Raw genomic sequence first — 24885 nt, forward strand, 5'->3', positions numbered from 1 at the left:
CACTTTCCCTACATATGTATACCTTAAAGGAATACTTCTGAATTTTTGAAGAGTGGTCATATCATATTGGGTACTTATCCACAGTCAGTGAATTGTATACAGTAGACGTCAGACTGCATGTCAGAGTTTCACACACATTCATTTATTTGTGGTTGGCTGCCACAACAAAATCATCTGCCACCATGAATAGATTTTGGAGCAGGACTGTTAATTAGGAGTGCTACTGGAATATGAATATATACTATTCGGTTACTTAGAACGCACTTGGGGCAGAGACAATGCAGCAGAGTGTCAGGAGCATTGAAAGTGAAATTGCACCTGCTGTGCTGTGATCACGGACCAAAAAAATGTCAGATTTTAGAGGACACAGAATGAGCCACTGCCATACATACACTTTCATTCTGTGGGAAACACTGACTGTATTGTACAATGAAGGCTGCAGCAAAACGGATTTTAGCCACCTAAGAAAGTCACACCTGAAAAAATCTATAACAGTTAAAGTCTATGCTATAGTGCCCTTTTATGCTCTCTTCAAAGCCACCAGACTCCATTGACAAAAACAGTTAGTTAGTGAGAACACAGGAGCTGCTGGTCTACTGCTGCTTTGGTCTTTTAGTTCGTTTGTGTTATTGTGTGACTTCTGAACTAACCCTTTTAAACACAAACGTCACACAATAACACAGACAAAATAACTGTGTGAGGCAGCGGTAGAACAGCAGCTTCTGTGTTCAGCAATGTTAAATCACTGTATTTCTCAGTGGAGTCTGGCTTTAAACAGAGCAATATATTGGCTTCATTTTCCACTTGGAAATCACTGTCTGATGGAAATGTAAAGCAATGAAAGTATTTTAAACACAGCACCTAAAAAATATTTTGTTGCTGAGCACTCCACAGCAGTATATCGCTTAATTTCTGTGTTGGTTCTCCTGCTTGCTTCTCCAAACTGGGGGTGTGCCGGCCGTCATTTGGGGATAAGTACTCCATACAACCCCACTTCAAGAGATTTGAATTATCCCTTTAAGTGTTCTGTAAATATAACTATTTTGATTTTCTTTTGGCATCATATTTAGTCCATCTGAAGTTTGCAGACTTGAAAAAGCAGATGGTTTGTTGCTGCTTTACTGACTCGCCCTCCTTCATCTGTGTTTGTGTGCAGGAGATCTGAACTCTCTGCTCTACTCAGTATTATTAGACCCGGCGGAAAGAAGCCGAGCAGCTGAGATTCCCACATTAATGAGCGTAGAGTATACTTGTCCAGGTGGGAGCCCTCGTAACAGTGACAGGATATAGTGAGCATGATCACAGCCTTTATGCATATCACTGATTGGGAATGGGGGGTGATGTAGACACATTGTATGACTGGACAATTTAAGCCAGATATCTTCTCTGGTATGTTCTGAGAATGATTAGCAAACCCCCGCATAATTGGGGACTTGAGGGGGGTGTTGTGTGTGTGTGGGGGCGTGAGATTCTGTCGAAGTGTGCTACTTTGTCCGGTTGGGCAAGTGTGTCAGGATGGGAAATGAGCATCCTATTTATTGTCCTCCCACACTGAAAAGCATCCGCTAAATTCCTCTGCAATGCTTCAGGACGTGGGATCTTATTAGCAGGCGGAAGACAACATTCCTGATGAATCAGAGCTGCAGTGGCATAAATTATTTTCTCAGCACTGTCTGCAACCTCATGTGCTTTTCATCACTCATATATTATTATTTTGGGGTGAAAGGTCAGGGAGTCAAAACTTGGGCTTACAGACACTTGTGATCAACTGCAGACCTCTCTGAGGAAATCCACCCCACTGACTCTGAGTGCATTACTGTGCATCCCATTCACACTGATATCAGCAGGTTTTATCTTCGCTTTAAATGAGCGGCAGGCCTCACATAACTTAGCAAGCAGAATATATAATATGGCAGTTCTGTTTTTCCGAGACGGAAAGTACGAGAGATTCTTGGCACCAGTTGGTCTGCATCTACAGATTTTTTGTTCTGACTGCACACTGCAGTCTGGATTAGATTTTGTCCATCATTTCCAATCACTGTCTCCTTTGAGAAGCTGATAAATTCATTCAGTTAGCTTTACTTGGCACACGCTGCTTTAAAAATGTGGACCTTTAGATATCGCATCATTATTAAGCAGAAGTGGAGCATTATGCTTTCAAAACAAATAAGATTTGTGGACTATATGAGTCATTTTAAATTAAAACCAGACACAAAGTATGCACACATGTTGGGGTGAGCTGCAGAGCTCAGGCTGTGATCCCTGGGTCTGGATTGGCTATACACCCAACCAAAGAGTCAGAGTGTTCTTATTACAAGAAAAGTTTGTCTAGCTGCATCACTGATTGACAGCAGTGACACCAAAGAAGAGGAGAAGAGAACTCTCTGTTCTCCCACAGATATTTATGTACAGCACCATCCACCAGCCCCTGCATGAAATGAGCTCCAGTCTCTGGCTCTCCTCACTTGAGGGAACTTGGACTCCAGACATCTAAAGGTGGTGCTTAGTTACATCTGCACCACTGTCACTCAGAAAATGCTTCAGAAGCTTCACCGCTGCGGAGCTAATCAGTAGCTAATGTTTCCTCCTGCAGCATTCATGTCAGGATTACCCATGATTCTTATCAGGCACATTTGATCTGCTGGTGCAACCACAAAGAGGGAGAAACACACAATGCCTCCTCTTAGCTGTATGAGAGGCTTCTACTTGCAGCCTAGCTTTTCTTGGCCTCTGTGAGGAGAACATACAGCTGGGAATATCGAGCTCCCTGGCTGTAAAACACAAGACTTGTCCGGCTATATAGAAATGTCATACAAATTTAAATAGCATGATAGTTCAAACAAGAAGATGTTTGCAATCTGACATTTTCTAAAGACGAGCCATGTTAAACTCCAAGTTCCCTTTACTTTTCCCTTGAGGTGGATAATATGTAGGAACATTTTTACTTTCATCTGTTGTTTACTGAAGAAATGCTTAATGGGGATTCTCACATTTCAGAGGAAGAGTATTCTGGCGCTCTCATCCTGGTCCCCTCTTTCAGCCTGCAGCAAAATTCTTCGTCAATTTGGACGCCAGGATACGGGGAGGCACCTGAGTAAGGTAAAGAGGGACAGAGATTCATTACAAAGTTGTTTGTTGTGCATAAAATGCCTTGCATGATCCATTTTAATGTATCTTATTGTTATGAGAAACACAGAGGTACTGTATGATATGATTTACATTACTATGTGAGGTTACATGACATAACATTGTAAAATACAAATTTTTTGAAAATTAAGTTCGTAGTCTGTGCACAGCCACATAATAACCACAGTATTTATCATACAATGTTAATATTTGGATAAACCGTTGAGGTATTTAAAGGTTCCAAAGTAAATCCTTAGGGTGCCATTATTTATCAAAATGTTCTCACTAATATATATTTCAAATTACTGACACATACTTCACAGGAAAGTGTTAGCAGAATGGAGAAATGTCAGAGAATGACAAAGGTGCACTTAATCCATCACATTTATAATCTTGTCAAGAAATTAAACCCACTTGCCCGTGTGAACATACACCAGGTTTTTCTATGCAGTTAATATCAATGAAAGTGGGCTATATAACAGACACCTCTCTGTATAAAGCAATATAGTTCAACAGCACCATAAGCTACAGCCTCCAAGGTGACCATAAAGTTGATATAACACCACCCTGAACATTAAAACCTTCATGAAAGTAGGATTTATTACATGACTGTTGTATTAGACAGTATTAGTTTAAGCACAGTGTACCGAATAAACTGTCAACTGAGTGTAGTTAATAGTAAATTGGAATACTTAAGTGTCTGGAAAAATGAGTGACAGTAACATCATCACTGGCCATGAGTAAAAAAAAACCAAAAAAAAAAACCAAACGGCTCTGAAAAATTATTATTATGCACAATGTGCAGAACTTACAAAGACAACACCTGCCCAGTCTCTGTTGCATACATAATTCCCTTCTGGGAACATTAAACTTTACTGGTGAGTGCAACTGCTACAGCTTTCCAACCCTAAATATTCTACATGAAAACATCTTGCAGGATTATGTAACAGCTTGCTAGAAAAAAAAGAAATACTAAGTATTTTTGATTAGGACTGATTGTATGATGTATATATGGTTCACCCATGACATATATAGTTAATGTGCAATGGTGTTAAATTTGCTGTGTCATAAATCTGTCAAATGATATCACTCACCAACCAAAACTACCACTTATTTTGTTCAGTTTTGAACGGTCATGTTGGTAATAAAATTTGAATATAGAGCCAAAGGCTACTCCACGCTCGGTCCCCTGTGAAAATATACAGCCATACGCCGAACCAACTTCCAATATCCAGTTCTGTTGTTTTTGGATAATAATGGCCCATTCTTTTTTATCAAGACAGTTTCCTGAGTCATAAATCATATTTTTGTTTGCTTGAATCCCCAGGCACAATATAAAACACCACCTTTGTGGCTACACACTTTTATAAGGAAACCACAGATAGAGTTTGGCAAAGTGTTCGAACAACTTATGAAATAAATTACTGCATAAGTCAAAGAGACAAACTGTGATATGTGCAGAGAAAACATTTCAAATCCCAACTGTTCCTGTTAATATGGTCATATTTCTAGAAGCAGCCGTCGTGGACTCGAAGTACCACGATGTTATGGTTGTTGCGTAAACAAGCTGTACACATTGAGTATGAACTGAACTGGGTCTTAAATTACTGTCCTTATCCAGTAAAGTAAATTTTACCTTCTTAGCTCACATTAAGTGACATCAGCCTAAGTGTTGACGGTTATTTAACATTTTTAACAAACACTATTAATGTGCTGAATTAATCTGAAATTTGCAACAAAATGTCTTGCATGCCTTTTACTTAGCTTTTAGTTTTAGAAAAATATACTTGAAATATAATTTAGCTTACATTTCATGTATGTAATATGGTGCAGCCAAAGTGTGTTCAATGAAATCTATTTTTTTATTATTTGGCGAATGCTACTAAATTTCCAAAGAAATTGTTTTAGGAAATTGTACTGTTTACATGTTTTTTTGTCTACAACCTTGTATTACATATTAACTAGTTGCATTGTTGTATTGTATTTTGTTAATATTACATGAACTTGACAATTTCAGTGTCCCAATGTTTTTGCTCCACCTCAGCTTCTGTGGTTTCAGAATCGACAGTTTTGGAGCAGAACCAGTCAAACCAGCAGATGGTGGGACACTGTCTAGAGTGGGATTGTTGTCCATGAGGAATGAAGGAAAACTTTCACATCCAGAGCATCACATGTACTTTCAGTGAGTTCCTTCATCTTTAGATTGAATGGGAATCAACGATGATGAGAACTCCAGTAGGCGCCTGTACATTAGCCTGTACACTTTTCTACCTTTGTTACAAAGGAAGACAGTGAAAGACATCTAACGGCAGAAAACGTTTGGGGTCGTTTTAGTGTTTTAGTGTGGATGAAGATATTTTGTAAATTGAAGGTTGCTCGGCTTATTTTTTTTAAAAAGAGGGGAATAATATTTGTTTTCAAAAATATCTTTATGCTTGTAGACAGGCTGTTGATGACACTTTTACCAAATTAAAGAGAGATTGCATACAGTAGATATATAATTATCATAAATGACTTTATCATATCATATGTTATTATATCTTCTAGTGCTGTAAAATGCCTGTGTAGTCTAAACATATTACCTGTATCTTATTATATTGTTCTCTACATCAACGGTAATGATCTTGATAATGGTGTATTTATAGTTTGACTAACACATGCAGTTCTGGTTGACTTTTTGGCATCAACACTATACAAACAAGTGCTGGATATTTACACCCACAAAACGGAACTGACACACTTTTGGTCCACAGAGCGATCTGAAAAACACACTTGGGTTACCCTGAAACTTTTGACCTCCAAACATGATCGGGTTGCAAAGCTCCACTTCTTTGCCATTTTTCTTGGTCATTTTGTATCCTTGTTTCCTGATTTATTTTTTGGAGGCCCCTGCTAACTCTACCCAGATGTGTAAGTGTTTCTTTAACGGAAAAATGTGGTGAGAATGTGTCAAGAGTGAAGAAGGAGAGGGAGAAAGAGACCAAGAAAAAGCAGGAAAGACAAAAGGGATAGTGTAATAATGACGTCAGTGTGCTTTACATTTAAAAGAATATACAATTTGATACACTTTTCTTTACGCGGCAGCGGGTGACGACACCATATGGCGGTGATTCAAAAGTGCAGAATAGCAATACATCCAACTTTGGTTACACTTACTCTTATGTTTCCATTCACTCCCATGGTGACATTTAAACATACAATATTTCATGTTGAGTCTTGCTATAGAAACGTGTGGCGAGCTCTGTGCCACGGTGCACAGGCAGTCACTGACCGACACACAATGCGGTCTTAAAGGCTGCAGTGGTTTCACAGCAGGGGCACACTTTTACACTGACCTGGCTGCTTGGTTACAGTGAGTTTGTGTTGCCAGCTGGGAACAAACGGGTAACTTAAATAGGAGGTGTTCTCTGGTTTTAATGTCCCATGGCTGTAGTAAAAATCACAGCCGAACTTCACTAATGTTTGAGTGGCATGAAAATGTTTTTTTCAGGTTGAAAATGTGAAGCTTGGACCCTTTGTCCTTAAGGCACAATTACACACATGAAGACAGTTATTACTCAGTGCATCTGTTGAGGCTGTATAGCAGGGGGCAACAAGTGAGCCCTTCTTACTGGACTTTTCTGATAACAGAACGCTGTGTTTAAAGTGTAAATAAATGGATTTTTTAATGATTATGAATTAAATGTTGATTCCACATTGTAATGACTATAGAATAATGACATGACTGGGATTAATTGGTATCCCCATAAGCATCACTTTCACTATGCAATTCTGTCTGCAACCAGGTATGATCTGTGGAAATGAAGGCTAAGTTTATGGCACAAAGGAAGTAAGGCAACACTTGCACAATCAAATCTGGAAGAGGACTTTTGTTTTCTGTGGCAGCATGTGTTCTGGCCCAAAGCAAGCAAGCATGATTTTTGCATAAGCAGGGCTCCTTTGCTCCTCTTTATGTGAACAGTGTGCATGTAAACGATAACGCAGAGCAGTGAAACTCACCCAGAGAGAAGATTTCCCACATGAGAACACCAAAGGACCAAACGTCACTCTGAGTTGTGTAGATCTTGTCAAAAATGGCTTCAGGCGCCATCCACTTCAGCGGCAGTCTGGCCTGTGCAGATATTGAGATAAAAAATAATGTACTCCTCATCTCAGTGGTGTGGACATCTCACTAATAACGCTATCATATCTGTGGAGGACCGGTTGGTTTATACAATGTGAGCAGGTGCTGTTTTTGATTTAGCTAAGATTTGTTTAGTCTCCATAACAGGTTCATTGTTCACTCTATTACAGAAACACACTGATTTCAATAATTTTTTGTGAAGTTTCCAAGAACTGCTGTATTTATTCAGCCCTTTTTTTTGCCAAAGCAGTGATAGCTTACTGTATTGCATGTTACCTATTAATGAAAGTGCTTTGAGCATTTATTCTGTAAAACAGTGAATGCCAGACAGCTGGAAAAAGACTAGAGTTGATTTGAATAAACTTACATCTCCTTTGCGCACATAATCCGGGTCTTTGTAGATGTCTCTGGCAAGTCCGAAATCACAAATCTTCACTACATTATTCTCAGAAAGTAGGATGTTTCGTGCAGCCAAGTCACGATGAATGCACTAATGAAAAAAGGAACGAACAAAGTCTTATTCAGTGCTAAATTTACATGCAAAAACTTGAATTTTCTGCATGATACTGACTTCACAATGAAACTCTGGTGCTTTAAGGCATTGCTGCTTGCAGAGCAACACATGGTCAAGTCATCAGTGATATTACAATGGGAGCTGATGTGTTCCATATCCAGACTAAGAAATGGTCTGCAACGGCTTATTTATAACAATGGCTTCATTCTCTAATCAGCCCTGTCCGGTCTTCCCAAAATTATGAATGACTTGAAAAATACTGAGACTGATATCCTTTACAAACACCAGAGGAACAAGGACAAGATAACAAACTAATGCATGAGTAAAGTGCCTTATAGCAAAAAGGTTTATCAAATCAAATCTTAATATTAAGTTGTCTATTGCTGTATATATATTTATTTACAACACAGAAACTTTCAGCATGAACTGCATGCACAACAACTTTAAAAGATGTGACTTCTCTGAACTACAATACATCTCATTTACAAAAAAGTGTTAATTTTGAAATTTAAATCCCTGATGCTTGAAATATTTGATTTTTTTATTACTGGTATGTCAAGTTTACGGACATTCTTGTGAGCCACAGTGGATTGTTTTGTACAAGCAAGAGACCTGCTGCTAACAGCAGCTACAGGCAAGTGCAAATAGAGAAGACACGAAAATATTCAGAGAATTATCTCAAGTATGACTCAGTTTTATACAACGTATGTAGTAAGGACTCTCTGCTCCATCTCCCCTCAGCTAAGGGGCCTTGGCCTGAAAAATGTTGAAGTCCCTTCCACTATACATTGTGTAAATAATGCACTTCTGATAAATATCCTTCATAGATCTCAAGAGCTCGCAATTGACACTGCACTTCTTTGGATCCTCAGCAAAACACCCTCTAAGAGTGGAGTGAATAAACAGTCCATGAATGGTTGCCAAGAAAATGGCGGGGTGTGCATACTGTACATACAGACAGAGGCTCCGTGCATTTTAGTTAGATAACATGATCTTGCATGAAAAAAACCAACTATTACAACAAAGATTTTTAAAAGACGTATATGCAGCTGTTTAAAATAAAACAGGTGTCGTGAGTGATTTATGAGAAGAAAAAAATACCTTGCGTGAAGCCAAGAACTCCATGCCTTTTGCGACTTGGAAACTGTAGCAAATTAAATCTTCCAACGTCAGGACTCTCTTATATAAATCCTCAGACTCTGCAAAAGAAAGGAACACAAAGTTTTCCCATTGACACAGCTTTGGATGTATATGGTCTTTAAATTTAGGGCAATCATGTTTCTTATCTAGGGGTGTTTACAAATGCAGTCAGCGTGATCAGCAGCTCTCTTACAGATAAATCAGATAAGATGAAACAGTAATGACTCTCATGAGGGAGCTGCAAATGCAAAACGCATCATGTTAACAATCCATCCTGTCCCGTGGGTGTCTCCTCCCACACACTTTGTCTTTATAACATCCTTTACAGACGAGAGATGAAAACAAATTACAATTCCTCCTATTTTTCAGATGGCAGGTGAAATGTGTGATTATGGGCCCAGAGTGCAGAGAGAGGAACTCACAAGGAGTCCTTCCACTGGCCCCACCTGAGTAAACAGCTAATCAAACCAGAAATAACACATCAGGAACAACATGGCCGACATGCCACGTCCAAGCTGGAGTCACATAGCGGAGCAAGACTCAGGTCAGGACAGGAAATAAACAGACGCCTCTCCAGACTCAGTGGGGTGACAGTGGCTCCTGCTGCAGTGATTGTACTGCTGAACAGGAGGAGGAAACGTCCCATCAGAGTCGGGACAGAAAACAATCTGAGGGGAGCTTTCGTTCCTGGGCAGGGGGGGTGGAGCAGAGGTGAGAGGTGGGGGGAGACAGCAGGAGGGACAAACAGAGGAGGGGAAGAGCGCGGGGGTGAAGGGAAGCAAGACGTGCTTGGCCTTTACCTTCTTCCTCTTCCTCTGAGTCGCAGTAGCTCTTATCTTCGATGAAGCCAGAGCTGGCTGAGCTTCCGGTGCTGGCCACGCTCTCCAGGCGGCGCTTCATCAGCTCGCTCAGCTCGCAGCGCGATCCTGATGACACCACCTTACCGTCCTGGCTCTGACCAGCACACACACATATATCATGTTAAATGAGATGAGGCTGAATGCTGCTGCTGACATGCGTGGAGCTGGTGGCCAGAATGATGAGAAAGTTCCAGAAAGTGTAAATCGTGCAGCTTGTGACTCACCTTGTAGACGAGAAAGTCGTCTCTCTTGCCTCTCAAATAGTTGGACAAGTTTCCGTATTTGCAGAACTCCACTATCATCATCAATGGGCCTGTTAAGGGGAATATTTCTGTTTGTTTCAAGTATATTGATGTATGAAGCATAATTTTCAAAGACAGCCAAACATGGTATGGCCATGGTTCTTTTTTCGTATAAACAAACAAAAGATGTGAAAAGACACAGGAATAACACACTTCAAAATAAATAAATGAAGCAAAGCAATAATTACTGTGATAATAAATACATTAAGTAATATCAATAATACTAATAATAACAATAACAGTAACACTTGTATAATATAGAAACACTCTTGCTTACATATTTAAGAAAATTGCAAGCCCTCTAAGCTGCAGCCTCACACTCTCCCTTTATCTACCCTTTGAGACAACCACCCCCGCCCCTACAATGGTATCTCTGCGTGCATTTTCCGACTTTCACTACGATTAAAGATTGCAACAGTCAGAGTCACGCCAGTAACCCCAATTTGCATGGGGGTGCGAGGGCCCATTCATTTGCTGCTGGCAGCTTTAATTCTTATGATTATTCCTATGTCATGAGATAGCTCACTGTTGGCAATTTTAACTTAAACCTCTTATATTAAAATGACAATTTAAAAGGCAAGTTAACAGTAATTTTATATATTTCAATAGACTGCATTTTCCATATGTCATTACCAAAACAGTGGTATTATACTATGAACAAAACTCCCTGTGCACAGCCAGTGTGATCATACAGTGCTGGTTGGTAGCAGGAACATTTAAAGTAAAAAACAATATCGACCACAGCACACTGAAGAACTTTCCTCTGACTTTCCTCTGACAGTATTATACTATATAACTACTGTATGTTAGTAATAAAGCTCACCTCCAGGCTTCGTGCAGGCTCCCAGCAGGTTGACCACGTTCAAGTGATGGCCAATGTGGATCAGGATCTTTAACTCTGACATCAGGGCTTTGCGCTCATTTGATGTAGCGCCTCCTGCCACAATGTAAACACATATAGAACTTGTTCAGCTTTGGTTGGTGTGTCAATAAACATCCCGACTAAAGGATATACAATAAAATTAGATTTTCATTTTGTTTAAGTGTGCTTTAATTTGTTTAGGATCACTCAAACGATGTTACGTTTAGTAATGAATGTTTGGAATCCAAACTCCCGTGAAAAAAATAGTAAGAAACATTGTAACTTTTATAAAGTTAGGATGGAAGACGAGTTATTTTCATGAAATAAAGTGAGCCAACCTCACCAGAAGATTCAGTTAAGATTATTTGTAAAGATATCGGTACGAGAAAGAATCTAGTCTCCGCGGGTCTGTTCTTATGTTGGAAGATATTTTCACACACAGGAGGGCTCAAACTTTATAAAACACTACAACACACAACATAGAATCAATCGCATCACTTTCAATCGTGGTGAAAAGTTTTTCTTAAAGTTTCATAAAATTCTTTTCACTTTCAATCAATTTTTTTTTATGACACAAAATTGAATATATGACTTTAAAACTGGCAAGATATGACATGCTTATACCAAAAATGTGGAGAGCTGCAATGATATGTCAATTTATTGATTATTGTAATGACAGAAAAATAATCACTAACTATTTCAATAATCATTAAGCAATGCATTGTTTAAGCCATTTTTTCAAACAAAATGCCAAAACCTGAAATTTCCAGGTTCTCAAATGTAAGGATTTGCTGCTTTCCTTGGCCTTACATTTAGAGTAAATTTAATATTTTTGTAAATGTTGGTTGGACAAAACGATACACTTGATGAAGTCCCTTATGGCTTTCGCATATTGTAACTGGCTTTTCTTACTGTTCTCTAATGTTTTGTACACCAAATGATTGATAGAGAAAATAATTTATAAACAAACATCATTAGTTGCAGCCCTTAAAATGTGTGCATAAAAAATCGGAACATCCCGATGATATTTTTTTCTACCTCTTTTGCATTTCAGGAAAAAATTTTGTTTAAGCAGATTGCAAGTAAGCGGGGAGAAAAAATAAACTGAACCCTGGTAGCTGGATTACTGCGGAATTTAATTTTGAGAGTTCATTAAATATGAGGGGAACATGATAATATTGTTTTAGGCCCACCGATATGAAGCAGCTTTTGATGGAGAACGACCTCAATGATAAATGCCAAGAAAATTAAATGCTTATATTACATATGTGACTTTGATTAGTTTGAACAATGATGTAAAGCTTTAACCTTGAATTATGAAAACCTAAATTTAGGGGTTGTTTTATGTTGCTTCGACAAACCGGATATTTATGAGCTAGAAGCTAAAGCAGCCAGGGAGTCTCTCGCTAAACCACGGTCAATTTGAGGAGACCTGCTGCTTTCCATTATGTTTGACCTACGACTAACAACAGCCAGAGTCTGTTCCACTCAGAGTCTGTGATTTATGCTGACACATGATTAATGATATGACAGTGACCAGTGCATCTAACCAGCAGCCCTGTTTTTCATGATGCATCATCCCTATATCACCAGTCACTGATTGCTCTGCAGCTTGTTAGAAAAAAGCTACATTTTTGAAAATTAGATGTTATTCACATACTGCATAAAGCTGGGGTGAACAAAACAGCTGAGGATCTGTAGTCAAAAGTTATTTTTTTAGCTTGCTGGTTTTCCTGTTTTCATTTTGGATCCAACATTTATGGCTCGTTGTGAATGTTTGGAAAGACACTGGAATGGGTATGTAAATGATTCCTTGAAAAAAACAAGCCCAGAGACAGCAGATAGTTTCCAAATGTTGGAATCTCTAAAATGTGGCAAAAATAAACATGTTTAATTGCTCATTTTCTATCTTAAACTTTTGAACTCCTCTTCACCTGCACATTTTTGGGATTCTGATCGAGCTGTCAGATCTGCATACACTCAATCTCTTCATAAAGGACAGGTCTAGAGGTCTTAGCCTTTACCTCTAACTGCACTTTGAGGGGAACAGACATCGCATGCTTTGCTTTAAAACCGATGTGCCGTACAAACACTAACTGCAGGCACATGTGGTGCGGAAGCTCACAAGCCTGTAATGTGCACACAAAATAAATCTTCTGCAGAAATGACAGAGAGCTGTTATTCATCTGCTGCCCATACAACGGTAGATACTGTGACATATATCCTGGGGGGTGGTACCGATGAACAGGAGCAGCTACATGGGCAAACTACAATTATGTAAAAGAGAACAAGAGGTTTTCTCAATACAAATGCATTACATTTTTTAAATAATGAATGGAGTTTTTGATGTCCTACCTTTCAACATTTTGACAGCAACAGTCTTGCAGGTTGAGAGCTTGTCGATCCCGAAGGCAGAAGCCTCCACCACTTTTCCAAAAGCTCCGTGGCCAAGAGTTTTGCCTGGCAAAGAAAGAAGGTATTCGATAAGTGGGACGACATTAGAGTTTCCTGTCCCTCGGGCAGAACAATCAGACTGGATTATTCCCTGTCAGTCAGGTTATGGGGCTGTAATTAAAACAACACGCTGGCAGGCAGTTTCTCTGGAGAATTTATAGCTCACTTAAGACTGGATGACAGCGCAGGTCACTGATAAGTAATGACCCAACACAACAGCTGCAGAGAGGGATTACAACCATCCCATGTACCTAATGTGGCTGTGTGTATATTCTCACCATGAACCACTTTTGAAACTAACTTTTCTTGTAATGTTTGTTGTTTTTGTACAAGGATTGGCTCGGGTGGAAGGGTGGGTGAGGACAAGAAAATATGACAAATGACCGGTAAACCCAGCAATGTGTTGTTTGCTGCAATAAAAACTGTTGAAACTTTAACAATTTTGAGAACTAAATTATTAAAGTTATGGATTTCAGCTTTGCAATTAGCTTTCTGAAAGTTTAGTGGAGGTCAAAAAAATACATGCATGCAATATAAAACAATTTCCTGCATGCTGGATTCTCACCTAGTCGCAGGCGGTCGCGGGGAAACTCCCATTTGCTGCTGTCATACTGAAGAAGATCATTCTGCTCCTCCAGGGGACACTCGTCAGGATCAATGATGATAGACGGACCCATCTTATAGTGTGCTGGTTGCTGAAGGTGTTTGAGGACAAACGTGAATTTCATTATAATCCTCAAGATGTTTTGGCAAACTAGTACAGTACGTGTTCAAAAGGTGCCTGCTTGGAACGGGCTGCTTGCCCTGCTCATCCAAACAAATTTACACTCAACACTGACTGCTCTTCTTTGGGTATATGCGTCATTTTCTAACAGCTAACTATTTGGGACCAGGCTATTTCCAGGAGGAATAATGTTCATTCTGTAAGTCAGATTATTGATGCTTGAAATGTTTGATTTTGCTGCCATGTAACATCTCTGGTATTTCTTTCCTCATCTGTTGCTGAATGTACTTTAACAAGCAATGGAAAGCAAGCTCTACCCAGCATGCTTTTTGGGCGTGTAACAGTTAAAAGTGGTCTCCTCTCAATACACTAAACAGTGTGTACATAATGCGCTACTAATAAATATGTCCTTGGATCCTCAGCAATACAACCCCCAAGTGTGAAGTTGTTTGCATCAACAGTTGTCAAGAAAACTGAAGGACAGACATAAAGATGTACAGACAGACAGAGACTGCACCCATTTTGGTTAGACCTCAACCAATTTATAAAGAACATTACAAAACAATTAGGGTAGATGCATTAAGCCTACACCTTGCAAAACTTGCTTTGGTTTGTCACTGCTTCAAAAGTAAGGACTTATTATTGTTATTAATATATATATATACATATATATATAGTTGTTATTAAATGCCTCCTGATCAATAAGTTGTGAAAATGTTGACATGACTTTTAAAATTGTTGCTCCACACACATACTTTACCAGGTCGAATGTTTCTTCACTCCTTTTTTTTTTTTTTTTTGCATGAGCACATTATGTTCTCTTTATATGACTGGACATATTAACAAGCTTACCACTTTCCAGCTGTAAGGATATGATAAATCATAAAGTCTGGCTAAAACAGTCCTTTCATTTAACTGTATTTCATAAGAAGCATGAGTCAGTCGCTTCTAGAAAGTTGTTGAAGCTCAATTGGTTGGAAAAGGAACCACAAATCCATGACTATTGGACTTTCCAAATCTTGGCAAAGGCTAATCTTATGTGGTTTCTGAGGAAAAAAAAGGGAATGTAATGTTTTACCTTCCTCAGCTTGCGGATGAAGAGTATCAGCATGAGCCAGAGGAACGTGGCTGCTGCTCCCGTACACACCAAAATGATGACCTCAACGTTTGGCTTCCCTTCATACCCTGGAAAGAGAAGAGCTGTCATCAACTACCAAACGTCTTTGGCAAAATAATCACTGTGTACTTTTCATGATCTCAAGAATTGTCATATAATATTGACAGGGATTTGTGGTGAATTGTGATCAAAAGAAAAAAAGTCTGTAACAAATTTGCAATTAGAGAGACTGTTTTGTGGAAGGAAATGCTGAGACTTTAGTTCATGTCATTTTTTTTTTTGTTTATTTGTTTCTACCTACATTTTTCTTCAGTGCTTGTATACAAAAAGGAAGTGGAAACACACTTTGGTGTTTATTTCGGGTTTGGACATGCATACCACACATTTTCCTATAATATTTTCTTCCAAATACTGTTTTTCTAACTATCCATGTCGACACTCTGAAACTTCATATCCCTTGAATCTGCAAAGGTTTTTTTCCGACTCTTATTTCCTGCAATCTTTTTCTAAACAGCCAAAGCAGAAGATGCGCATCGCTTGTTGCTGGAACATCTTTGTGGTGAAGAAGGAATGGACAACGATAACTGAGAGAAAGAGAAACTCTTTCTCTTCATCTGGGATCTAGTGTTGACATATTACAGTAAACTTTATACTTTGACTGATATCCCTGAGCAGTTTCTGCCAATTTAGTATATTTATTCATACAGACCACAGTATATAGTTTAAGCATCAGAACTGCATAGATTTATGTATTCATTTTTTCTATCTTAAACTTGTGTCTACATGTCTGTCCTAGTGTGGTTGAAGAATACCCATGCTTGTACTGGTGCTACTGCAGATCCAAAAAAATAAATACAAACATAAGTAAAGAAATATAGAAATATTGAAATAAAGAAATAAATATAGAAATATAGAAAGAAAGAAAGAAAGCCAGGCTCAGACTATGAGTTTTTATGAGTTTTTGAATCCTAACAAATTTTGAAATCGGGTTGCATCACACACATAAGGAGAAACTTCACACATGTTCTCTATGAGCCAAACATGCAGACACAATACAAAATTTGAAAAAAGGAAAAAAAAGGCACATCATACTCTACAGGACAGGATTAGGATTATCATGCCAGAGGAAGCATGAATGCATCACCTCACGTGAACTCATGTGGAAGCAGTGGCATGTTCATTCTCAAAATGGTGTGCACAATTTACTACGGTTTTGAGATTGAACAGCATTGTCTCTTTGATATGGTGTGAAACACTTTGCAACTGGCTTTAAGGTATGTTTTCTCTCATTCGGTGGGTGTGTTAGCGGCGATGTGTATATAAATAAATGTCTCGTAGATCTTTACTTATTGCACTTACATTTTTTGTTTTCATTTCACATTTGTTTTGGCAATGTAAAAATGTGATTCCATGCCAAAAAGCCCTTTAAGCTGAACTGAATTAAACCCTGCCGTATTAAAAGGCAGTCCACCTGCATAATGCAACAGGCTGTTCAACGCACCACCGTTTGTGTTTATATAAACATTTTGCAATATTTTGTTGGGGCTGACCGCAGCTAGATCTAAACAAATTGGAGACTGATGCCATATGAGAACAATGCTCCAGTGAAAAAAAACAAAAGCAGGAGGCAAAAGGAGTGTGGATGAGAAAATGGTCAACACCGGTTGTCTATTCCTCAGTGGGAAATGGGGGTGAGATTATAACCATCAGTTTTAACATCTGTAAACTGTAGGTTTGCTTACTAGAGTCACCCTCAGGGGTTAAAGTATTTACCGTTGCTTGGAAACATTGTCAGCTGTTCTGCACTGATGAAATTGCAACCAAAATCACCCGCATTTTAACCGCGAAATATCAAACACGTTTAAAATAGACCGGATTTCTCTGATAGTCATGAGGGGTGAATCAAGGATAAACTGGCCCCAAACTCCTGAAATCTGAACCTGGCCTGAATTCAGTTCAGTTTTATTTATATAGCTCAGTATCACGATTGACAGTTTGCCACACAGCGCTTTACAACATGCGATACCCTTGGTCCTGGGACCTTCACATCAGATAAGGAAAAACTAAAAACCCCTTTATAGACTTAATATCAAGAAAATTTCAGCTCAAAAAGAATCTATTTAAGTCTCTCGATGTGGACAACACTACTACCCACTACTTACTCTGCCATCCCCATCTTCACATGTCAACATTCAAGTCATTTTACACATAAAAGTACACAGCTGCACACATTAAGAGACATGTCTTCTACTCCAATTATCTACTGTTTGTTTCCAGTCCCCTGACTGCTGTAGCAGTCATTAGTGAACCTCTCAACACTTCACAGAGGTCATGTCCTCGAGGTAAGGACCCTAAGCCAAAGCCTTGATCATAAAACCAGAGAAGGAATTCACTTGGCATTCCTGGCAACCGCAGATTCTCTATCAGGGTAAACTTTTCCCACTGAAGTCAGAGCAGAGATACTTGTAGTGGTGACAAGAAAACACGAGGCAGAAACAGCGTCTGATGACTCTACTGCTTAGATGGATGATTAGTGTATTTGATGCAATCTGTGGCCAGACTGACGGCAGCACACACCAAGTCACACGAAGAAACCAGTATAGTAAATGCAGCGGGCTAGAGTGTTGTTTATGGTGAGGCAGCTGGGTTTCAGAATGACTTACCGAGCACAGTAACAACAGCACTTGTTTTTGCGATACCCTCGACGTTGCTGGCCACACACTCGTACAGACCCTCATCATCTTTCTTCACCCTCTCGATGGTCAGAATCCCATCTTCTCCAAGAGTTATACCTGCAACACAAAACCTTTCAGTCAAACCGATAATGTGTAAAAAGCGGTGGCGTTTATTCTATTCTGCTTTTATGTGCATGTGCAGGCTGACAGTAGCGCAAAAGCACATGAAATGTGTTTTTCTTCAGGCACTTGATCTTGTAGAAATTTTGGCTGAGAACTGATCTGCTCTCTCTTGGCAGCTGAGGTTGGGTTCTACTCAGGATAGTTCAAACACCATTAGCCAAAAATAATATTTTCAGTGAGACCTCAGGTCATGAAATTATATGAAAGGATATGGCTCACTTATTTTCTGGGGCTAGAACTAAAAATTATTAGACTAATTGTTTGGTCTATAAAATGTGAGAATATGCTGAAAAATGTCAATCAGTGTCTCCAAAAGCCCAAGATAAGGTGCTTAAATGTCTTGCTTTGTCCAAGACCCAAAGTTTACTGACAAAGAGGAGTAAAGACGCCAGAAAAATATTCACATTTATGAAGCTAGAATCTGAGAATTTTAACTTCTTTTAATTGAAAAAAAAAACAAACAAACTGATAAATCCATTATCAAATCAATTAGAAATTATTTTAATAGTTGAAAACTAATCAACTAATCCATTAATTGTTGCAGCTGTAGTCAACATAGTGTTATAATTTAAACAATTGCAGTAGTAGGTGCAGCCTAACTACACAAATCTCTTATCTAAACATAGACAGGAACTTTAGGAGTGTGGAAATATAAATTCAGCTTAATAATCATATGTCGTTTACAACTTCAGCATGTATGTCTTCCAATGAATAAATGTCTTCTCTAAAAAAAATGCTGGCCTGACTGTCCGCCGGTAAAGAAACAAAGATCTCAACATCAGCATCTTTCAAAGGTAATGACAGCTCCACCTGCTGATTATTAAGTTTAACTAATAATTAAGTGTTTTCACTCTCTCCCAGCCATTGATGTGCAATGGTGCACCAGGATAGCACTTTGAAAACACAAACTAAAACTGCAAAAATGTATCAAATGATGATCACAGCTCATGGAAAATTCCAGTCGAGTAATTAAGGTCATGTTTTCTTGTTTTAAATTCTAATTTCCTGTTTCATTTTGGTACTCACCTTTGTCTCTTGATTCAGATACCCTACTCCCTGCCCTTGAGTGTTTCCTGCCTGTGTGATTATCTATCCCGCCCTTAATAGTTTTACCTGTTCCTAATTACCCTTCCTCCTGTGTGTATTTGGTCTGTGTGATTCTCTTTGTCTGTGCCAGTTTGCCTCTGCAGTTTTAATGAGTGTTCCAGACTTTTCTGAATTTCTGTTATATTTGAACATATTTCTGTATCCTAAAGTTTGATCCTGTCAAGCACTTGAGGATACCTTTGCCTGATTTTTTTTGGACTGCCCGAACTTTGTTTTTGTCTCGTAAAGACTTAACCTTTAACTCATTGTCTGTGTATCATGCATTTAAGTCCTCCTTTTGGTTATTGCCAGTGTTGCATGACAGATTACCTGGGCCTTCTTCCACTGGAATGCCATTTTTGTACCACATGATGTACGGACGAGGAACCCCCAAAGCGAAGCAAGCCAGCATCAAGGTACTGCTACTGTTCACATCTTGATTAGTCAGATTCTGACGCAGCCAGGGGCGTTTTCTCACTGCACAAAACACAACAAAACAAAACAAGGCTGAATTTAAGGTGCTGTTAGTCTATTACTATCGTGTGGAAACAACGACTCATCAAGTGTTGCAAAACCGTTAACTGTGTTCCTTAGTGTGCTGACGTACAGTACAGGTTATCACATGACAGAATGATCAAACTGTCAGCTCATGTACTTGGATTAGTCATTCAGCTTCTCATATCCTCCTCTAACTCACCATCCACAACAACTGCAGCAGTCTTCAGTTCAACCCTCTTGTGGAGCTTGTGTGCTTGGCACTTGAAACCTGCAGTGCTGTTTTGGGACACATTATGCAGATGGAGAGAAAGAGAAATGGAGTAGCGGCTGAGCTGGAGACTCGACACATTAGAAGTGATCGTTCGATTCCTGGAATCCAACCACTGCAGGTAAGTGTAGAGGTAGCGAGCTGCCCGACAGGTCAGAGTGACGTCATCCCCCTCGATGGCTGACTGAGGTTCAATGGTAATTTCATCAGGGTGATCTAGTGTGACAAGGTTGAGAAACAAAACAAATCAGGATTCCAGTGATGTGAAATCATCCTCGGTTCCAGATAGATTCGGTGATCAAATAGGGTCACCAAAAGGTACTGATTATGAATAAAGATCATTTCACAGGACTCCATGTCATCTGTCTTACATACATGAACAGAGACACATACCCTGCTGCCCTGACGTCCCATGTTGGACAACAGTTTTGGACACGAAGCAGCTCTTTGCAATGCCAGGAATGTCAAATTTGCAGTTATTTCCTGTTTCATCACTGTTAATTGGAAGCACGTTGCTGGTGGACAGCATGGCTGATGGCGCTGCTGCACTCATCCAATTGGAGAGAAGCTGAGTCTGAGCCCCAGGGGAACCAGACTGTGCTTGTTTATTCATTGCTGGAAAGCATTCGGTGTTCCGTAAGAGAAGACAGCTGTTATTACAATTGTGTCCTCTTTTTTTTTTTTAGCAGCATTCCATCTTTCTCCGTCTCGCTCACCTCTGGAAGAGAGCAGGATTCCTCTTGGGAATTCTGCCACTCCAGGAGACTAATTTTTGGTACTTGGCATCCCCTCAGTTGAGTGTTCACCTACATTCATCCCTCTCCAAAAGCAATCCTTCACCCTTCAGGAGATGTGATTCACTGAGCTTTTAAGGAAACGTGAATCACTCTGTTGCAAAGTGAACTGTGCTTGTGTGCAGTGACACATCATCCCCGCTATTATTACATAACTGTCTCAATGGATATTAATTTTTGGGAACATTTGGTAATGCTCGGATGCATATAAAAAAGTAAATTCTCAGAAGGCCCACAGAGAGAGAGGAATGACCTGCTGGCACTGGAGCAGGAATGCAGTTATTCATAGCTGTTTTTAAACGCGTGCCGTTATAGCGCTCCATATGGCTCAGACATGTTTGCCTCTCTTCCGCCCTGAAGCCGCTCAGCTACAGTGGAACATGGTTTCAATTAATGCCCCCCTCTGGTTTCTTTATTGCACAATACAATCTGCACATTCCTTCCCTGTTCTTGCAATTTATTACAGCGTGTACTGTATCTGTAGATCATTTGACAGAATGCAGTGCACTGTATAGTGCGCTTAAAATTATTGCAATAAAACTCAGCACATTTCTGCATGCACTTTCAGCTGAGCAGTTAAAGGGATAGTTTGAATTTTTAAAATTAGGCTATATGAGGTACATCTCTAGATGTCAGTTGGCATGCCTCCAGGTTGGAGAGCAGGAGTACTGCATAGGAAGCTAAGCAGTGTACTACTGTGGACGGGGCTGGCGGCAAGACATATTTCAGCCACCTAAAAAAAGTCACACCTGATAAAATCAATATGAGTGTAATTAAGTATACACTATATTTTGAATACTTTCACCTTGCTGTCAGACAACCCATTATAACCAGAAACTGAAGCTGTAACATCCATCTGTGCTCTTTTCAAAGCCACCAGACTTCTTTGACAAAACCAGTAATTTTAACTTACAGAACAAAGGGGTTGCTGGTCTACTGCTACCTGGATTGGTTAGTTAGTTAGTTTTATTGTTTGACTCTTGTGATTCCAAACTAAACGCCAATATCACACAATATTACACACACACTAACCAATCTTGGCAGTTTTAGGCCAGCAACTCCTGTATTTTGCAAATAAAATTACTGTTTTTGTCAAAGTAGTTTGGTAGCTTTCAAGACAGCATAGATAACAGCTTCAGTTCCTTGTTGGAAAGGAGAGTCTGACGCAATGTAAAGCTACAAAAATATTAAAATATAGCCTGCACTTAAACTAATACAGATTTATTTAGGCGTCTAAAATAAGTTCTGCTGCTGCCCCCGCCCACTGTGGTACATTATTTAGCTTCCATGCCAGTACTCCTGCCTGCTTCTCAAAAAAAAAGCAGGTCAAAGGTCAGACTTGGAGGACAGACAAGTACCTCATAAAACCCCACCAAATAAACAGATAAGATGATTTTTCAGCTGTCATATTTCTTTTTAAATAGATTTATATTGTTTTTTTACTTAACAGCACAGTGCTCTCCACATTCTCAAAGACATCTAAGATTAAAATAATAATAATGATAACATTCAACAATAAAACAGAGACAATAAAGGGGAAAAAAAACGCCATCTATATCGAAAAAGGTAGATACATTTGAAAAAATGTGTCCAAGTCCAATTGTCTCAAATAGGCCATCATTCCCTTTCACTCTTGCTGTTTGAACATTACAAGTTTTGCAGTACAACTGCTTGACTGAGGGCGGTTTGTCACAGCTGCCATATTATGGTTAACCACTTACCATCAACGTAGAAAGGGATCATCATTGTGCTGGTGCCATCTTCATTCTGGGCCACACAGGAGTAATTCCCGGACACGCTCGCCTCTCCTATCACCAGGGTGCTCACAGTCTGATTGGGATAAACAGGTCAATTATTACTGATTATTCAAAGCAGAATAAAACATGATGAGATAAACATAAAATACCTAATATCACAACTCAGAATTGCCCTGAGACTTTTTCTTTGGGTTTCAATCACTAGCAGAGCATTGAGTTTCCGTTAACATGCTGGTGAGAGGCCTGGTCTGTTTTATACTCTCCTGTGTGTCACATTAATGAAAGGATACATCTGGAGTTTAAAACCCACTGGGTCTCCTTCAGACCTGTGCTATTGATCTACTGCCGGGGCTCCATGTCCATTTCCTGCAACGCACTTCTAATGCCACACTCAATTTTGTCATTGCACCAGTGTTACATTGTAATGGCTTAAATAGACAAAATAATAAGAGAAACTTGGGTGAGCGCCAGACTGTGTGCGGCTCTGCACAGTGTTTGTGGTGACATCTGTTTTTTGGGGGGCAGCCAGCGACATCAAAGAGAGTGAATGATTTGGGTGTATTGTCTGGGTGAATGCTGGCCTGCACTTCCTGGGCTTGCAGGAGCTATTGTGGCGATACGCAGCTGCCATGAAACAATTTCCCAGTGCTTACAATTCTCACCATACAAACACTCAGGCAATAAAAGAATAAGTGTTTAAAAGTTCATATCATATTGTCCAATTCATGCTGCTCTGACACTTGTCAAAACATTGATGGAGTGACCTTATGGTATTATGTTACGGCTATTACTCACCATGATGTAACCCGAGCTTGAAAACAGTCATTTAAACAATTGCGCACAGTCCCTAAGAGGTGACCTGACCAGACGCACTGTGACCTCTGTGCCCATGTCTTCCCCCTGTGTTTTCCTTATATTATGACCCGGGCCAGTTTCCCTCTCTACTGGGCCTTCTGGGGAGCCGCTCAGAGGCCTGGCCCTCACTACGTTCTTATTCACGGGCCAGCACGATTTATGTGGGGTGACAGAGAGGAATTCACTTCCAACAAATCCCTCTTCTTTTAAACTGCTGCTTGTTATCATTGACCCTTAGTCCTAACCCTCATAAAGCACCGGCGTTTGGCCACAAGCACTTATAAATAAGTGGTGCCTCCCTATTTATGACAGAGACGTATTAGAACTGATGCCCTGTGAAAATTTACAATTACTTGGTGAGCAAATAATTGATATGATTGTGGGTTTCATTCTGTGCTTCATCAGATGAGTCAATAAATCATCTAGTTATCAATCAGAAACACAGGTGGAAACCAGTGAGCAAAAACGTTTGGATTAAGAATGATAACTGATTCTGTCTCCAGCTGAAAACGTTTATGCCAATGAATCTGTGCCCTAATTTGACCCGGCCCTCTGTAATGGGTTTCTTTAACCTAATCCTATAGACAGACTCTCGCAAGGCAGTGGAGGCCTGCTCTTAATTATGTTTGGGGTGAACAGTTTTAGTAACAGGCTCCCACAGGACATTAACGGCAGTGTCTACAGTTTCCCCAATTTGTGGCATGTTTTAGGTTTGCAAGTGTTTGATGTTTCCTAAGAAAAGCTGACAGACTGGTAGAGCCCATGAGGGGTGGGAATCTCTTAGCACCTCATGATTCAATTCCAATTCTGATTCACAGGGCTATGATGTGAATGATTGTCGTAGGGCTGGGCGATAAAAATATCACGTTAATTATCTTGATAACTTCGACAGAAATAAAACAAAATGTTTGATAAATTTTTGATTTAATTAAAGCACTCAAAGGCTGGAACAGGGAGGCTGTAATACACCTTAAATGGTAGCTACTGCCTGCCATCAAGCAGAGGAAGTAGTAATAGAAGAAGAAGATGACAGCCCAGCAAACAAGCTAAAGACAGTGTTATAATGTCACAAAAACATTCATCTTGTTGATTAAGTTAACGCGACTGATTTGAGGCTGTTTCATGCGAATAAAATGACATAATGTGAAGAAATGTGGCTGAACGTAACACAATCAAAACATTGCATTTCTTCGTCTCTGAACATGATTTCTGCCTGAGTAACATCAGATGGATTTTTATTGACAATTAACACTACTTCATGATGTCATCAAAGTCTGTTATTTGTTAGTGTTTTAATTGAGAATTGGCAAAATTACATACTGTGCTTTTAAAACCTGTACATAAGATACTGATCAGAGACGACATTTTTCCATTTATTTTGTTGACACTGACAGTGAATATATCACTATCCAACCGGTTCAGCTTAAAGAAACGCACAGCCCCATCTTAAAAAAACTGATACATGTGATCATAATGATGATCATTGGGTTTTAAATTTCTGATAACTGACTGTTCTGCACTGAGAGATAAACTTTTTAAGAGAGAAT

The 24885-nt window shown here is 39.4% G+C and overlaps 1 protein-coding gene across 2 annotated transcripts in view; it reads right to left on the minus strand.

The window, feature by feature from the left end:
* The window catches only part of kdrl (kinase insert domain receptor like), a 69126-nt gene that overhangs the window by 13879 nt on the left and 30362 nt on the right, over positions 1–24885 (minus strand). Inside the window, exons 12-25 of one of the 2 annotated variants that reach the window (XM_042492779.1) lie at positions 22448–22556; positions 19864–20148; positions 19497–19643; positions 17886–18014; positions 15184–15290; positions 13947–14076; positions 13283–13387; positions 10889–11002; positions 9988–10076; positions 9704–9857; positions 8865–8962; positions 7617–7739; positions 7126–7237; positions 2991–3090 (exon numbers count right to left, since the gene is read on the minus strand). In XM_042492779.1, the coding sequence (XP_042348713.1) occupies positions 2991–3090; positions 7126–7237; positions 7617–7739; positions 8865–8962; positions 9704–9857; positions 9988–10076; positions 10889–11002; positions 13283–13387; positions 13947–14076; positions 15184–15290; positions 17886–18014; positions 19497–19643; positions 19864–20148; positions 22448–22556 (1802 nt within the window). Of the gene's footprint in view, positions 1–2986; positions 3091–7125; positions 7238–7616; positions 7740–8864; positions 8963–9703; positions 9858–9987; positions 10077–10888; positions 11003–13282; positions 13388–13946; positions 14077–15183; positions 15291–17885; positions 18015–19496; positions 19644–19863; positions 20149–22447; positions 22557–24885 lie in introns of those variants that run through there. The other variant, XM_042492780.1, reaches the window with a different exon arrangement.

The sequence above is a fragment of the Plectropomus leopardus genome, chromosome 9 (assembly GCF_008729295.1).
Source record: "Plectropomus leopardus isolate mb chromosome 9, YSFRI_Pleo_2.0, whole genome shotgun sequence".
NCBI lineage: Eukaryota > Metazoa > Chordata > Actinopteri > Perciformes > Serranidae > Plectropomus > Plectropomus leopardus.